The sequence below is a fragment of the Mycteria americana genome, chromosome 8 (assembly GCF_035582795.1).
Source record: "Mycteria americana isolate JAX WOST 10 ecotype Jacksonville Zoo and Gardens chromosome 8, USCA_MyAme_1.0, whole genome shotgun sequence".
NCBI lineage: Eukaryota > Metazoa > Chordata > Aves > Ciconiiformes > Ciconiidae > Mycteria > Mycteria americana.
The window spans coordinates 4033419-4051337 of record NC_134372.1 but is presented as its reverse complement, the minus strand read 5'-3'; the positions used below and the strand labels follow the sequence as shown (position 1 = coordinate 4051337).

The 17919-nt window shown below is 44.5% G+C and overlaps 2 protein-coding genes across 4 annotated transcripts; one reads left to right on the top strand and one right to left on the bottom strand.

Annotated features, from left to right (window-relative positions):
• Window positions 1-4605: 4605 nt before the first annotated feature.
• Window positions 4606-8507, bottom strand: LOC142414101 (uncharacterized). Its single transcript, XM_075511000.1, has 5 exons — window positions 8428-8507; window positions 8158-8320; window positions 7223-8117; window positions 6250-6331; window positions 4606-5228 (listed from the first exon to the last, which is right to left on the bottom strand). Exons 1-5 carry the CDS (start codon window positions 8505-8507, stop codon window positions 5096-5098), a joined length of 1353 nt encoding a protein of 450 aa, XP_075367115.1. The 3' UTR covers window positions 4606-5095.
• SKP1 (S-phase kinase associated protein 1) lies at window positions 7747-17708 on the top strand. Of its 3 annotated transcripts, XM_075509398.1 has the most exons (7): window positions 7830-7898; window positions 8686-8818; window positions 10718-10814; window positions 13342-13415; window positions 14640-14783; window positions 15481-15621; window positions 16439-17708. In XM_075509398.1, exons 3-7 carry the CDS (start codon window positions 10718-10720, stop codon window positions 16472-16474), a joined length of 492 nt encoding a protein of 163 aa, XP_075365513.1. In that variant the 5' UTR covers window positions 7830-7898; window positions 8686-8818; the 3' UTR covers window positions 16475-17708. The 3 variants fall into 3 exon arrangements, with proteins under 3 accessions (XP_075365511.1, XP_075365513.1, XP_075365512.1); XM_075509396.1 differs by lacking the exon at window positions 8686-8818 and having other exon boundaries at window positions 7747-7898; XM_075509397.1 differs by lacking the exons at window positions 7830-7898; window positions 8686-8818 and adding an exon at window positions 10305-10325.
• Window positions 17709-17919: the final 211 nt, after the last annotated feature.

Below are 17919 nucleotides of genomic sequence, written 5' to 3'. Positions count from 1 at the left end.
GCAAGGCTGCTGAATATCTAGGCTTGGAAGTTTTTAGGACTGGGCTAGGAAAAGCCACAGCTGAGCTGGCACCGGTGCTAGTGCTGCTTCTGGGGGGAGAGCGCGGTCCCTTCCAGCCGATGTGTCTGTGTTTGAAGCAGCATCTTACCGGGTTACGGTACGTGAGGCTCGGGATCGGTGCTTATCCTGTTGGCCCGTTCCTCAAACTGCTGTGCAGCTGTCAAGACTTCAGTTGTGGTTTGCAAAACATCAACTACAAAAAATAGGAGGGGATGGTCCAATAGCTTCAAAGCTGTTATCAGTTGGTTTTTGCTGACCTTGCCAACAGCTGCATCATGCCACCTTACGCTGCCCTGGGACTGGTGTTGGAAGAGGAGCAGCACAATTAGGGGTGAGTATCCCGCAAGAAAACTTGTGGGCGGGTGCTTCTGATGAGAAGACTGTCCATTTTGCATCGTTGTATAGGGTTGCATAAATCAAACTAAACCTTTGCTATTTGGTCCTCTTGTTGACTTCTGTATGCATCTTCCTCATCAGATTTCCCCCAACCACAACTGTTTTTTTTGGAGTTGTTTTGTGTTTTTTAAAATTGTCATTAAATATAAAAATTAAATATATGTTTTCTGGATTATGCATTTAAAAACAAAAGTGCTGAACTGTCAAAGAGGAGTGTACTGTTTAAACTGATAACTGCACGATCGATTGGGCTGAAAGGCTTTATTTAGCCTGGCTCCCAACTGCCTTTATTTTTCAGGAGTTTGAAAAAACACCCACCACCACCCTGCCTAATTACAAAGCTTGCTGTGAAGACCCCTTCTTTATCTTGGCAGTCAGTGCAAGACTGGTCAGTGACCACTGCTCTCTTCTGCCTCCTGATTTCGTAAAGAAAAAGGGGGGGGGGGGGGGGATGGACCTGGAGGAGCCTTGTCTGAGAGGATCCTACGGTGTTCATTCCACGCTTGACCCGCTTTGCAGGCAGCTTTGCTCCTTTTCCACGGCTGCGTTTCTCCTGGGGGAAGAGGAACACAATGTGCCGCTGAAGCAGGGACCCCTGCCCAGGAGAAGGGGTGCTGCAGCTCCCTGGGAGCCTGTTCTCCTTTCTTCCCCCTCTCAAAGAAAGGCTGGTGATGGGTTCTGTGTTGTGTCTGGTCGTGAGTTTATCTAGCTTTAGCTCAGCCATCTCAAAAAGGCACTGGACCGTCCCTTTTTCCCTGCCATCTCTTTTAAAATGCTTTGAATTAGCCTGACTTCCAAAATACACTATATTTATTCCCATGGACTTTGAAACCTCAAAGCAACTGTTCTTTATAATCTGTGGCATCAGAACCAGCCCCGAATCTGCTTTTTGGACTTTGAACAGCTCCAAGGTTGAAGACCTGTGCCATGCAACCCTTGAAAGCCAACCTCGTTCGCTTACTCTCACGCTGGGTTATCAAGGATGTTCACCATTTTATACATTGCCACTTAAAGTAGTTCTTCAGCCCGTTTAAAGCAAGTCCACTCTTTTCGTTCAGTTCACAGAACCGGGATGAGCCCATTTCTTCGGGGATGAGCCCTACGGACCGCTCGGAGCGAGCCCCGGCGCCACCGCGTGGCTGCGTCCCGCGTGTCCCCCGCCGTGGCCGGGCTGCCGTGACCCGGCGGGGCCGGGGAGCTGCCCCCCTGCCGGCAAGGCTCCCATACAGTGAGTAATTTGGCAATACAGTGAGTAATTTGGCTGTAAGTTGGCAGCCTGGACAGGCTGGAGGTGGGCGACCCTCGCCCGGTGGCATCTTCCTCAGTACGAACGCAGCCACAGCGACTGCGGGGTCCGAGCTGGGCGCCTTCTGAGCAGCCCAAACGCTTTCCAAGGGTGCCAGGGCACAAACGGTACGAAAATCGGGCAGCTCAAGCGTGTGGAGGTGGACTCAGGATGAGGTTAGGAAGTAGATGCTGCAAATACGCCTGAGGTAGGCGTGCTTCTATTTTTAATCTTTTCTTTCCCCCCCTATCTTTAGTCTTCTAAACTATCTCGAATCCCTGGAGTTATGTAAGGGGAATATGGGTGTTATTAGAGGAAGAAACAGAAGCCGATAAAGAAAAAAACCAAACAGTTGGTGTCTGCTGGACAGGACTTGGTTATTGAGTTTTGTCAGTCTATCTGTGTGTGCTGGTTTTGGCTGGGGCAGGCTTAATTTTCTCCGTAGTAGCTAGTATGGGGCTTTGCTTTGGGTTTGTGCTGGAAACAGAGTTGGTAACGCAGGGGTGTTTTAGCTCCTGCTGAGCAGTGCTGACACAGAGTCAAGGCCTTTTCTGCCTCTCACCCCACCCCACCAGCGAGGAGGCTGGGGGGCACAAGGAGCTGGGAGGGGACACGGCTGGGACAGCTGACCCCAACTGCCCAAAGGGCTATTCCATACCATATGGCCTCATGCTCAGCATGTAAAGCTGGGGAAGAAGAAGGAAGGGGGGGGACATTCGGAGTGATGGCGTTTGTCTTCCCAAGTCACCGTATGCGTGATGGAGCCCTGCTTTCCTGGAGATGGCTGAACACCTGCCTGCCCATGGGAAGCAGTGAAGGAATTCTCGTTTTGCTTTGCTTGTGTGCGCGGCTTTTGCTTTACCCATTAAACTGTCTTTATCACAACCCACGAGCTTTCTCAGTTTTACTCTTTGATTCTCTCCCCCATCCCACCGGGAGGGAAAGCGAGCAAGCGGCTGGTGGGGCTGAGCTGCCGGCTGGGGTTAAACCACGACAGCGTTAATCAGATTCTCATCCAACCGGTGGGCTCTGCCACCCACCGTCTTGCATTGCTGGGGTATAACCTGGATGAAAAGCGACACCCTCTCAAGGATGCTCCTGTAATACAAGTTTCAATGAAGTGGAAATGCAGTAATTAGTGTTTTCCAGAGTTCTACTGAGAAGAATAATTTTCCTCTTCTGCTGCATTGTCGCAAGATTGCTTTAAACAACAGTGGCACAGGCCTTTGAGCTCAGCGATGTCTTTCTACCATCTGTCTCACATGAATAATCCTGGTGTTCTCTGGTTTTATGCTGATCCAGCCAGTTCTAATTTTTTCCCCTTGTTGATGTGGCTGTTTGTTTTAAAAAATGTTCCCCATCTTTTGTATTCCTGAAAAAAAAAAAAGGGGGATTTTTGCTGCAAGTCTCATCCTCCCCTACATGTAGATTAGTTCTTGTTCAGATTTGATGGTCACACCTCGCTTTCCAGCAAATCATACCTGGCTCTCTGCTAGAGCAGCTGTGCTTGAGAACCCTGAGTCCAGCCCTTGCTGGCCCCCATCCCTGCGGTTCAGGGAATCCAGGCTGAGTTCTGTGAAGTTTCCCAACTTGTCGAAGGAGCAAATTGGAGATCTCTCAAGCCTGGTTCTCACTAGGCTTTGACAATCCCACGTTACGCTTGTGGTATTGAAAAATACTCAATCAGTGTGTGTTATCTTGTAGCCTCTAAATCACTACCTGCAGCAAAAAAACCCAGTTTCTCTGTAAAAGTGGAGAATGTGAGGGGTTTTGAGGGGCAGGGGGCACAGTAATTTTTGCCTGAGAGAAACAGCCAGGAGGAGAATCCAAGGTTGTGGAGCAGATGCAGTGCTGCGTCCGGGAGGCTGCTCTCTAATGTTCAGCACGTTAAAATCCCCTTCCCCCTGCGGCTGCGTCGCTGCTCAGCTGGCTTCGTCCGCAGCTCAGTGATGCTGCAAGTATGTAGGTCAGAGCTCTTCTGGATCTGGTAAGCATTAAATCAAGCTCGCACTGATCTTGGTTGCTCCAATCTTTTCAGGTATTTGCTTTAGAGTTCAGCTTCCCCTTTCCCCCTCTGGTTCTCAGTGGTAAGAGGCCCTTAATTGCGATTTCTCTGCGGCTGATAGGTGGTGCAATTATCTTTACGGCTCAGGGTGGCAATGCTTAGGTTTAGCATTATTTGCATTGCAATGATTACCTACATGCGTAACAATTGAAATTGGGACACCCATTTTTTTTGAAAACTTCTTTGCCTTGCAGCTTTAGTGAAGGATGAGTCTTTTGCGTTATTAATACTGACTTACTCACAGGACTTTGGCTATCAATGCTGCAGCAGCTGCTTTTTCACGACAGATAACAGAAAGCATCTGGACTAGCTGGGGAGGTTCATTGTACGATATGTAGGGCACAGTGGGAGGTGGCCGTCGTGTGATTACAGAATATCTATGACAGCCATCTGCCACTTTTTTGGGTGTGGGGTGTTTTTGTTGTTTTAACTTTCCCAGACTTCTAATTCGACAGCTAAATTCAAAGTCCACCGTCGACTGAATTTTCTCCTTTAGAAAGCTGTAGAGAGCTGTATCAAGTATAAAACTCATCAATAGTATCACTTTGAATAAAAATTCATACACAGATCATAATTAACCGTGAAACTTAGCTTTCTGCCTGTTCCTAGATATTATTAGATTTGTCTTGTGTAGAGAGCAAACCCTGTCCCTCCTCTGCTGAGCCTGATTTGCAGCCTGAGAGCTTGTGCTCACTGGTCATGAGCCAAATTGGAAACCTGGGTCTTTGGCAACATCGGGAAAGGGGATTTAAGATTTGCAGATATGTTTTCCACAGACCACCTTCTGTCATTGTCTGATCCTCTAAACCAAGGATTTTTAATATAAATAAAAAAAAGAACATTTAAGGAAAGTAAAGACACTGTTGTTTGGTTTTTTTTTTAGTTCAGTGAATGTGGTTCTCAGTATTGGAGTACAAGATGGAGTGATTGAGGAGGAAAGAGGTAAATGTGATGATGGTACAATCGAAAAGGTCATATTAGGCATAGTTTGGAGGCTTCACACATCTATATATGCGAGAGATACATACACCTATATTAAAAAGATGATAACTAGGTCCTAATGAATGGTGAACAAACAGCTTATCTGGTTACTAATACCAGGATCTTTGAGGAACCTCTGTCAGCATCAGTCTGCTGTATAAGCATCACCCAACATCTTCGGATGCTCACTCAGCTGATACAAAGAGCTCCACTGGAGCGCATGTTACAGAAGCGTACAGTAATTCAGGCTGAAAGGGACCACGGAGGGTCCCCTGGACCACACTTTGAATTTAGCTCCACCTTCAAAGTCAGAGCAGGTTGCTCAGAGTCATCTTCAAGTGTGCTGTAACTAACAAGCTGCTCGGCATCCTAAAGCCCATGAAACAAGATTTCCAAGTCAGGCAGTTGTCTCCAACAGTTCTTTGGAATTTATGTAGAAACCTATTCAAGGGGTATGACCTGATGTAGAATACCCTCACTGTGAACTGAGCTCTAAGAGGTTCTTCCTGGCTGAGAATCTGTATTTGAGTCTTCCATCTCTCCGGAGAGTCAGCCCTAACCAACAGACTACTTAATATTAAATACTTCTAATATTTGCGGTCTCACTGGTTATATCATAGAATAATTTAGGTTGGTGGAAAAAGACCCTTAAGATCATTGAGTCCAACCATTAACCTAACACTGCCAAGTCCACCACTAAACCATGTCCCCAAGCATCACAACAGTCTCTTCCTACCATACTCCCTTTTTCTTCACTTGACACCAACTGCTCCCCAGTTCCCACGTGAGATGTGGGACAGGTGTCTCATATTTATCATTCCAAACTTTTAAACTAACCTGAGGTGATTAAGGCAATCAAGGAAAATTAGCTACCACATGAGCTTCCACCTTCTACGAACCATTATCAAAGCTGCACTCTTCAATACCTCTGACTACAGCTCTAGAGGGCTGTCTCTCTATTTGACCCAGGGTTCACGTTTTGTTTTCTGTGGACTTTCCTCCTAAGCCTTTCCAAAACACAGTTCTATAAACTAGACTGTCCTACATAATGATTTAAAGCAATGCCTCTCAACCATTAAGAAACAGAGCATGATCTTTACAATTATTACTAGATTTCTCATTAATATTCCTCAAACCAGCCCTCATACCAGTGCAAAGGTGTACTGCAGTCTGAATCGCAGTAATAACAGCAAAGCGTTTACTAATTTTGGGTGAAAACACTCAGGTAGAGAACTAAGGAAGGAAAGAAGACTTGGTACTTCTGCGGCTAGGCTACTGTCCTGAGCTGTGGACTCTGAAATGAGGGAAGCAAGCTTCTGAATTGAGAATTTCTGAATCTCAGGAAAATTCTTTATGTCAGAAGATATTTCTAGCGGCTATGACTGTCATTTGTTCAATAAGGTGTGTGGTGCACAGCCTGGGACCCTCTGGGACCCTAAGGAAAGGGAAAGCTGTGACTCACGCTGTACTTGTGCTCTGCAGGGCAACGCTGTTGCGGGTACCAGTCTGCTTACAGATAGCCTGGCTCTGTCCGCATTGAAGTGCTATGAAAACATACTCCGGTTCTAAAAATGTTTTTTTAATTAAGATCTGAAGTAAAGCAAATTGTCATAATCATGGGTTGTCACTGTGTAAATATCTTACCTATTTAAAAGCCACCATGGACAGCTGATGCAAAACCGGGCTCAACAGCGTAGTGTGGAACGAGTGCTGTGTGTGACAGCACAATGCAGCACCCCGGACGCCTCATAGTTACTTTGGTCGACTCCTACCTCCGTCTGCCTTCCTCACTGAGCAAAAACCTTCAGATCTCTCCTTTCCTGAAAACCTAATGCCTGCTGCTATCTAGCACACACTCTTGACCTTTCAGGAAATGTTACCTGCACTGGGGTACACCGCTCAGGTGGAGTGTTGTGCTAACACAGCACTGCTTTGGCTGCATTTCAGTGGTCCCTAGCTCCTAATCCGCTCTCCGGGCTGGTGGCTCCTTGTGCAGCTGGTGTCTGGAGATGCTTTAATGGGCTCCAGCCATGGGCAGAGCTGTAGTTGCCTGAAATTCCTAGTGGGATTCAGGGTCGGTGTTCAGCGATTGCTAGTTAGACCTAAATCCATTTCTAGCACCGGGAACTGTCGCTCATGTACTTCCATTTGAGGAGAGCAATCTGTTGTTGCAACAATTTGAAATTAGCCAGTTTTTCAGTGTAGTTTTTTAGTTAAAATGTTTTCTGCTGCCTGAGTAGCCACTGAAGATCGCATTTTGCTGTATGTGAGACGCTACCACAAAGAGAAGCAGCCTTACCCACCTCCCCCCTTTAAGTTCCCCTCACGGGGGTTCCACACGCCCCGGGCCTCGGGCCTTCTCTCCGTGAATCCCCGCTAGAAGGAAAACACCCAACGTGGGCTTTTTGTGACCAGTCTGGGTTACTCTTAATTACCGTTTTTAAGTACACACGTTGACAGCCCGTGCCCGCTGGCCCGGTTGTTTCCCGAGGAGGGCACCGGGCCGGCCTCCAGATACCACAGACCGCCCGCCGCACCGGCACCCTTCGCCATCACGGGTGGTTTCCACAGGGACACCCCGCTCCCCCTCACGGGCGGCGGCACCGGGCCGCACCCAGCGCCCTCTCCCGGCCCGGCCTCCCCAGCCGCCGCTCCCTCCCGGCGGCACCGGGCCGGGGCCGGGCCGAGGCCGTGGCGGCCCCTCAGGGCCGCGGGGGAGGGGCGCCGCAGCCGTTGGCCCGCGCGAGGCGCCCCCGCCCATTCTGCGGCTCCTGGCGCGGCATCGCCGCTGCCTGAAGGCACGACGGCCGCCGCTTCGCCCCCCCGCCTCGCTTCGGCTCCGCTTCCCCCCTCCCCACCCTGCCAAGGGCGGCGCGGGTCCCTTTTTTTACCGTCAGCCGCGCTCCGCGCCGTTTGGGAGTCGGGGCGGGGTGTTTTGCTCAGGCGGTCGCGGCGGGCAGCCCGGCGGTTGCGAGGCAGCGCGAGGCGGGTCCTTCCCCCCTCCCCCCTCGCCCCTCCCCCGCCATATAAAGTCGCCGCCGCAGTTGGGCCCCGAGCGCCGCCGCCGCCGCCAGGTCCAGTCAGCGCGGAGCCGGATACCGCCGCCTCACGGTGAGGCCTGCGAGCTCGGGGGCCTGCCCGGTGCCGGCGGGGTGGGGATAGACGCTCGGGGCGGCGGCAGGGGCTCTGCGTTGGGCCGGGCCGCGGGGCCCGCTCGGCGGGGGAAGTGGGCCCGGCCCCGCTTGGCGCGGGCGGCCGTGGCGGCGGCGGGGCTCCCAGGTGGTGGACTGGGAGGGCCGCGGAGGGGGCGGGCCGAGGTCTGAGCCCTTCCTGGGCAATGCGGGGCTGAAACGCCCGTGGGCCCCCTCACGGGAGGTGGGGCTGCGTGGGGAGGTGTCGTCTGCGGGGTCTGGTAAATAAAGCAGAGGCACCCCCCGCCCCGGGCCGCGCAGCACCTGCGGAACCGGCCCTTCCCCGGGCGGCTGTCAGGCTGCTCGGAGCACCCCGAGTGTCTCTTGGTAGCGAGGGGAGCTCTGGAGCGGCAGCACAAGCACAGCGTCTTAGGCGTGAGTTTATTAGATAAACGCAGCGTTATCCCCCGCGACACGGAGAGGTGGAGGGGGAAGGAGCGGGCATCCACCCGGAATAGCTCTGGGAGGCGTGGAGTTGCCTAGTAGCGCTGTCTGAGATGGCTGAGCTCTGCGTTTCAGGCTTATACATGTAAATTACCGTTGTAATTCAGGTTTGTCTTTCGACTAGCTCCCAACCTGTTTTGCTGTTGTTGAATAGAGCTTTTGGGACTAGTCTGCTTAGTCACCCGATTGTGTTGTTATCCACGGCCTGTCTGTTTCCAGAGCTGTATTGCAGTTTGCTAAAACCGACTTTTTTTGTCTTGCAGGTGACTGTGCTCTGTGGTATAAAAATAATGAAATTTGGATTAAATCCTGATCTGTTATCAGTGATAAGGCAGTAGATTAACTTCATTCTACCTGATTCAGGCTCTTAACAATAATCTGAAGGCCTTGATAAAAGTGGGTTTGGGTGATCTAAGGGTCTCAATGCAAATGTTCTTGCAGGGGCTGGACTCGTTAAGGCAGCATCCCTGTCTTGCTGGCTCCGTTGTGCAGCATTATGTAATCCTAGCCAAGCACAGGAAGGCTGGCGTCTGAAGCTGGGTTTGTTCTTGAGTGCTCTCAGACAATCACTGCAAGAACAGATGCATTAAATCTGAAATGTATGCCTAGATCTTTTTTTTCTTTTCCCCCCAGAGCATCGTTCAAAACTGCCAACTCGGAACTATGTTTTTGTCAGAATTTTATTTTTGTGTATATGTATATATACGTGTATCTTTGGAACAATTGTGACTGTGTCCCTCCAGAACACCCATCTTAATTAGAAGTAGCGTTGTCATATAGGGTTACATGACTGTGTAAACATTAACTAGGTACTGGCTCTGCCAAATGGAAATTAAAGCAATGAGGACTTCAAGCTGGTGTGAGCTGCTTAATAACATGCTTTGGCTGGCCTCCATTGGACTGGGTTTGTTGCAGTACTGTCAGGCTCGGCCTGACAGTACTGATGAGATACAGGAGGCATTCAAAAAGCAATAGTGTAAGTTTGCTGAAAGTGGTGCAGCTAATTCGATTTTGGTAGTTCAAGTACTACTGTAAGGAACTAGCATGTGTAGCTGTTAGGTTTGGTGGGGGGAGAACATTTGATAACTAATTGAAATGAATTTGCAGTTTGTTGTTTCTAGAGCTTCTCTCTACAGTGCCTTGCAGGCGGTATTTACAAATACATGCTTTAGAGATCCTTAAGCAGGTAACTTGAGGAAAAAAATAAACTGTTGCAATGGTCTGCTGCTAACAAATATTTTGAGTGGTAAAGGAACTTCCTGTAGCACATCCTAGTGGTTTGTTGAGAACTGATGTATAAAATTTATGTGGCCAGGCGCTTATGTTTATCATGCCCTTCAAGTCAGTTGGTTCAAGTGCAGTGAGACACAAACAGACTTGATGTGTAGTTTGAGGCAGAAGTTGTGACCTACTAGCTGCTGCATCAAGTGCATTACTTCTGGGTTTGAGTTGTTAAATATCTGGAAAGATGGATTCTTGTAAAGTTTGATTATTTTCCTGCTAGTGACATCTTTGAAGTCTGCTGCCTCTATTGTAGGTCTTATCACAGTTTGTTTGAAAAACTTTTTTAAAATGCATAGTCATCTTAGTCTTTCCTAATGCTAACAAAGTGCTGATCTAACTTCCTACTGTGTAAGAGTGGTATTGAGTGCTGAAAGCTTTCCTTGTAGTGGTATATTGCTTTTTAATCTCTTCAGAAAACCAAACACTCTTCTGAAGGAAAGCCTTTGATCCTGAGTAACCTGGTCTGTTTGACTCTGGGGCAAGGGAGGCTGGAGTAGACTCTGCTTAGAGGGATTCCTTCCAACCTCAGTTTTGTGATTCTGTTCCCTCATTTGAAAACTATTTGAAGGCTATCATTTGAAAACTGCTTTTGAGATCTGACTTCACTTGAGTAGTAAAAGTGAGTAGCAATTGTCTGGATTTGAAGACAAGTAGTGTTTTGGAAGTGTTGTTGAAGGTTAATTAAAGAGAAAGATAGCTCTAGTGTTGCACTGTAATGTAAGCACTATTGACTAATAAATTTTGAGTATTTTATGCTTTTAAATTAGGAAAAATTATCTTAAATTGGTGTTAGGCTTCTTTCTATCAGTCCTTGTTTCTTACACATGAGGATTAATGAATTTAGGCCTGTTGATTCAACAGTGAATAATCTGAGCATGCTTTAAGTGGCACGGGGCTGTCTGCTATTGGTAAGAACCAATGTAAATAATAAAGGTAATGTATGTCTTCGAGTCAGCTAAACTTGTAACACTTGCTGAATATTGTGTGGAAATAACTGTCCTTCTCTTGTAGATGCCTTCAATTAAACTGCAGAGTTCAGATGGAGAAATCTTTGAAGTTGATGTTGAAATTGCAAAACAGTCTGTAACTATAAAGACTATGCTGGAAGGTAAGAGTATGAAGCCCGAGGATTGCTAGCTCGTGCAGAGATAGCAATGTGTTCAACTTGAACAGGAATTGTGACCAAAGGGGACAGACCAGTACTGTGCTGAAAGAGGATTGCCAGGCCTGTGAAGCAGCTTGCTGTCTTATGTCAGAACAGCTGGAACAATTGCTGTGGTAGCTTAAACTATGTTTTGGGTGGATGTGCTCTTGCAAAAAGCTTGAAGTTCAGTCCTTTTGTTAAGAGGACTTACAGGGAGGCTAGTAAAATATAAGCACCCCACTGCCTTGCCTACGGCCTACTTCAGTTTTGTGAAAGTTAAGCAAACAGAACATCTAATAATATTAAAAACTAAGTTTATTTAATCATACAAACCAGTCTTATGATGTAAATATCTTTTAAATGGGGTGGGAGACCATAAACCAATGCAATGAAGAAAGAGCTAAAGTGAAACCTATATTGTGAGCTTATGGATGCAGTTAAATTACTTGGGATAAATACTTAGTTCTGATCTCCTGCTGACACAAATTTGAAACAAAAGAACTCATGGTGGGGGAGGGGAAATATGCCAGATGGCTAGGATACAGAGCAAACTGTGTCTAATCCCTCTAGTGCAAATCCTCATTGTTTACTGGTGGTTTTTTCCAGTTTTTGGGTGTATGCATGAATTAACTTAGAAAAAAAATCTTTCTGTAGATGTGGTTAAAATGATGTTCTTGGGTAGAAATCTTTGTCTGGTTGTGACACCTTGTACATAAGAACAATAAAATAAGGTTGAAGCGTTTCAACCATTGAACGCTTTCATTCTGTTAATGAGATGCTGTTGAACATGACTAGCAACATGAGCAGGAAACATAGCACTCCCTAATGTGTTCGGTTGGAACACATTAGGGAGTACAATTCTTTGCAGTTTTCTCATGTAGAAGCTGTGTCACTGCCGGTGTTTAGTGACACTTGGGTGTTGATGAAAGGGAAGTTACACATGGTAACTGTTGTAAGATGGGCACCATAAACAAGCCTCTTACTAATCTGGGGGAGAAGCAGTCTCCTAGTACAGATGAAATGCATTTGCAGTACAGCGAGGTAAGCATCAGTTAATAAACAATGTTTGTGTGTTGGGTGCTGCAGCTGAAAGCGGAAGAGCTGAAAGGTGAGGCTGTGTCAAGCATGGTGAGAGCACCAATGAACTACCAATTTTCTGATAACAGATGAAATTGCTGTTTTGGTGGCAGTGGGGACAAACTGAGCAGAGTTGACTAAACTTGAGATATTGCTTGAATTATTTCCCCATACCAACAGTTTTGGACTGGTTACTTCTTACAGTAGTTTCTACCACCATGTTCAAAGTATGCATTTGAAGTTTCCATTAATTGGTGACATATGCAGTACCCTGTAATGTCAGTATTTTAGTTTCTGAATCTATGAAGTTAGTTATTCCAAACAAAAAGTAGTACTCATTAGTATCCCACTAATAACAGTAGTTGACTTGCCTAAATACAGAAGTACATGCTATTTTAATTGTGCACAAATTTGATCAGTGGTGATGGTGTGACACTCATCTGTTCTTAAAAATAAAGTTCCTTGGTGATGTAGAATTGGCTCATCTGTGCATATAATGAGTGAAGGCCTGTGTAGTTACTCAATTACATAACTAATTACAAGATGTTAATCTTTGACAGCTAGGGTGTCATCCAACTGTTAGCATTTGTGTAATAAAAAAAGCGTATTTTCTAATCAAAGGTGGCTAACATGGTATTTGTTCTGTGTATTAAGTCAAAATTTTAATCATGTTTTTATCTCAATTTTTACTTTGATTCCTTAATTGTATCAAGGGGACAAAGTGGCAAACTATCCAAATCTGCCTTGAGCATGCTGACAAGCTTTTAAAACAGGGAGTATCAGAAGCATGCTTTAAATGCTTTTTTGATTGAAGGATTTGTGCTGCTGTCTTAGTATGTGAGCTTCTTCAGCTGGTAAGAATCAGTACGAGTGCTTCAGAGGCCAGATAACTGGCAGCTCTCTGGCTACAGTATTCACTGCTCCTATAGAGGACAAAACATTGTCTCTATCTACCACAGTAGGTCAGATTTCTTCTTTAATAATAAATTGAATGGGAGATCTCAGTTGGAACACTTTGATTTAACTTGTGGATTGAACTGTTGAAAGTGGTAAAAATGCATAAATATTTGTCTGATTCTTCCACATATCCTATTCCCAGAACACTGAACTAGCAAGTTTTGCTCTACCAAGGACTGCTTAACCAATGGTTTGTTATGGTCTTGTTTGGTGAGGTAGCCTTATTAGGTACTTAGCCTAAACTTGGTACAACCTGGTATGTATAATGCAGCCATGGCTCCACAAAGCCTCATTGAAGCTTTCTAAAAGCTTCTGACTTTACCAGTTAGAGATCCTTTGCTACCAATCAATTCAGCCTCAGTGGTGTTAAAATAGTGGAGAATTGGTGAAGCGGCCCAGTTCAGAGAAGAGTAAATGTTTTTGCCTGCCAATTGCTTAGTCATCTTTCCATTTTTAGATTTGGGAATGGATGATGAAGGTGACGATGACCCAGTGCCTCTTCCAAATGTTAATGCAGCTATCTTAAAAAAGGTAAGATGCTGAAAGTGGTAGTGTTATATGGCAGTAAAGAAATGTGAAATCCATGTTGGAGTTGGATATTATGAACTATTATATTAAAGATACTTTTCATGTGCTAGCTACAAGCTTAACCAGTTTGAGGTGTGTGAACACAGGCATCTAGGGTATCTAAGAACTGGGGTGAGGCTGGCAGACAGGTAATGGCAGAAGACCTACAGGGGTGACCTTCTGGAACAGCAGCTGGAGGCCAGACAGGCTTCCTAAGGTGTTGAAGTGGTGGACATCTGTGCACACTAGTATTTCATGGTATTAAAGCACTGATTTTAATTGGATTCTGTGAACTGAGGTGGCTGTTCATGAGATCCAAATGTTAGGAGAAAGGATTAAGGGACAAGCAGTGGCGAGAGTGACTGGCAGCAGCCATGCCTGTGTTGCAGTTACAGTGCTTAAGAGACACTGTGCATATACCTGGTGGTATTAAATTCGGTAATAGACCATGATTATTGTTGGGTCCAATGAGAAAAGCAAAAAAGTGTGTTGCTGTCTCCAAGATGCTTTTTGCTCTGAAGTAGAAAGTGTTTTGCCAAAATAAGCACTGGACTGTTTTGGGGTAAATACAGGGCTAGGAGTTATTTCCTAGTGAACATACACATAAATAACTTCAAACTTGTGAAGTCTTTTGGGTTAGCAAAATGGAACAGGATTCTGCTTGCAGTAGACTCCTACTCCTTTAATTGTCTGGGTGAGGAGATGGTGGTGGTTTAAAAATAAAAAAGCAAGCTTGGGAACATGCAAACTTTTGCCAGGTGAACTTTGTACTGTGGTGAACGTGTCCTGCTGGTAGCTATTACCACTCTATGCTCTTCCCCTATGTAGTATTCTGCTTAAGAATTATGTTTCTGCAAACAGATTAAACACTGCAAAATGAGGTTTAGGTTTCCTTTGCACGGTCTTATGTGTGGTAGCACAGGGTTGAATAACTTTGTAACACCAGCAGCTGGCTTTTAAGATTGTAAGTAATTAACTAGCTACTGTCTCAGATGGGTTTCTTGAAGGCTGTTGTGCTTCAGGATTGGGGATCAGTTCTAAGATGAAAATATTGGGTAACGGAGCATGTTCATACAGGATTCTAATATTAATCTAGAGAAAAAGCTGCAGTTCTTCTGAAGCAAAGTTATAGTGGGGCCTAATGGGAGAATCACTTGGATAAAACCTTAATATCAAAACCATAATTAGGTGATTCAGTGGTGCACCCATCACAAGGATGATCCACCACCTCCTGAGGATGATGAGAACAAAGAAAAAAGAACAGATGACATCCCTGTGTGGGATCAAGAGTTTCTGAAAGTAGACCAAGGAACGCTTTTTGAACTTATCCTGGTAAGTATGTTCAAGAAGGGTTAAAGGCTGTGCCTGTGAAGTGTGCTCTATTTGCGCACTTGGCAAATAAAGTCTTTATGCTTCGTGAGTAACTTCTTCATGGGGGGGATGTGGGGAGGGCGAGTAGTTCTGGCAAAGTACTGGCTAAAATTGTTGAGGATGTTAGAATGCTTGTTAACCTATTGCTAGGCATTAACCTATACTTGCTCGTTTATCAGTTAATACACTTTTCTGAATATGGGGCCCTACAGCTGTCTTTATTCTTGTGACTCTTGAGTCTTAGTTGAGGGCTTATTAGTAGAAATGGAGTTCTGGAGATCTGTATCCAAATTAAAATCTGGCTTTGACTTTTAAAATTTGTACCCTCTGTGGTACTGTGAGACAATGTTACTTGTCTTAGCTAGTTAACAGCATTTCAACACTGAAGATCTGGAGTGTTTGCAGGCTTCTGAAAGCCCTTTGTAAAAGGAGGAGCAGGGGGGCGTGTCTTTCATGGTACAAAGGACTCTTCCTTCTGTTTGGCAAGCAAGTTTTGGGTACTGTTACTTCAAGGTTCTAGCTAGAAGCTTCTCAAAGTGGAGATGATCTGTTTGCAGTTACAGTATTCTACAATTTCAGTGTAAGCATAACTTTGGTAGTACATCTACAGAGGCAGAATATTGATATGGAGGCTTTACATTTGGAAACTCTTCTACAGGCTGCAAATTACTTGGACATCAAAGGTTTGCTTGATGTCACATGCAAGACAGTTGCAAACATGATCAAGGGGAAAACTCCAGAAGAAATTCGCAAGACATTCAATATTAAGAATGACTTCACTGAGGAGGAAGAAGCACAGGTACTTGACCTGGATTTAATTATAATTTAGCTGGGTTTGTGCTGAATTATTGGGTGGTACTTCATAATTTAATGTGTGATGCAACTGATTTGTTCACAATAAATGTAAACTCGTGCATCAGCTCCTCATAATTGGGTTGCTCTTTGTGGAAGACCTTTCAGTGCCTACAGTGCTTGCAGCCTGTTACCTGAAAAGGTCAAAACAAAGCATATTGACTTCTTAGCTCAAATGTGTGTCTGGTAAGAAAACATGTAGGATGGTTTGTGGCAGCCTTAGTTTGCTGTTTTGGAGCTGTAGTAAGCATGCTGAAGATGCATTGTTGCATGTGGCTAGATCTTTGGTGGATGGAAACATCAATCCAAAGGTAAGATGTTTGGATTCTCATCTTTAAGTAATGAACTCATAGATCGTGGAACTTGAACAACAAACCAACTGCAAAGTGGCAGAGTTGGGAAAGATCAGAACAAGATGCCTTGTTTAAATACAAAGGCAGTGAATTGCACGCTTAGGTTTGTCTTCAGTGCGATGTCACGAAACAAGCAATTTAGTCTTAAGCTAGTCCATTTGCTTTACTTGGTGGGGGGAGAAAAGATCAGTTCTGATCAAATCTAGGGATGAGAAGTAAATTTCTTGGTTTATATTGATAAACAAGTCAGTTTGGAAGACTGACTTTCTAATTATAAACCCTGCATGAAAAACTAAAGTTGCTTCCAAGTTTATGCCTTCCTGCAGAAAGTAATCCTGAATACTTACAGGGATTTACAGCTAACTTCTGGAAGTTCACTGCAACGTATTAATAGTTAAAATGTTTTTTTAGGTACGTAAAGAGAACCAGTGGTGTGAAGAGAAGTGAAGTATTGTGCCTGACACTCGAACACTGTAAGGATTGTTCCAAATACTAGTTGCACTGCTCTGTTCATAATTGTTAATATTAGACAAATGCAGCAGCAAATGAAGTTGTGTTAGCAGGATATCGTTCCCTTTGCATGTGTAGTGTTTTTTTTGAGTACAAATCTTCTGAGTTTTTACTAGTGTAATTGGATGTCTTTTTACTTTACTCTGCAATGAATAAAACTGAACTAAGTGTGGATTCTGTATGGAAAGTAGCACTTCAGGTTGTCATTTTCATTATACCTTTAAACTGTTGAAGTCCAGTTACAATGCTAAAGATTGACTCCATTGTAAATAAGACCACCTATGACTTCTTCCTCAAGGAGAACAAAACACTTGTATTCACAGGGTATCGATAGCTTCAGAAAGAAAAACAAACTAGAATGTGTCTTGGGGAACTAGGTAAAGTAAAAAAAGTTACTAGATTTCTTCCAAAAACATTGCGGGGAAAATTACTGTTACTTAAAGCTATATAACTTTCAAGATGGTTCTTGTCCTGCATTTAAAAAAAAAAAAGGAAAAAAAATGTGACCACTTGTCCTGTTAGTCTTGCCCTATAGACTAGTGAAAGATGTGATCTAGAACTAAGCAAGCTCCTGACAGTTAAATTTGAATACTTCAACCATGTCTTGAAGACCTGCCTCTAGCTGGTAGCAAATGAAAAGTGTGTTGCTTTATGCACAGGATGGGTGTGTTTTTATACATGTTACTGTTAAAAGTGGAATTCAGGTTTGACCAAAAATGACTGACATTACCAAAGTTAATATTATTGACCTGTGCATGCCATTAGTGGCTCATTTTTAGGCAATTTTAAACAACCCTTGTGATGTAGCTCTTTAAAACATGGTTTCATGTGTCCACAGGAAATCTTACACCTTTGTATGTGATACTTCAGCTTGTAGAGACTTAACTATTGCATACAAAGCTAATGCAATATCAAGCTTAACTTCTTTGGACAAAGCCACTTGCAACTAGTTAAACAGTAACTGGTTTTCTGATTTTTATTTTTTTTTTTACAGTTCCCTTATAGGGAGTAGGGGATGGTTGTGTGGTAGATCTTTGAGGTGTGCTCTTAGCTTGTATTGCATTCCATTCTCTGTATAAACCTTAGAGTAGAATGAACCTTAATAAACATACTTATCTCACTTTAAATATCAGTGTTTCACTTCTGAATTAATAAAGGGCTTTTAAACTTTGGTTTGCAAATGGTTCTAGTTATTTGAAACTAGACAATCTTACTGTCACTTAGTACAGAGTGTGCAAATAATAGCACTGAGGCAGTAGTTAATTGAAATAAAACAGATGTAAAGATTTTGTTAGATGACTAATGCAAGCTGCTAGTCAGACACAGTGGGCAACTTCTCAAATTAAGTTGTAAGTTAAATAGCAAGTGATCCAGATGGATAT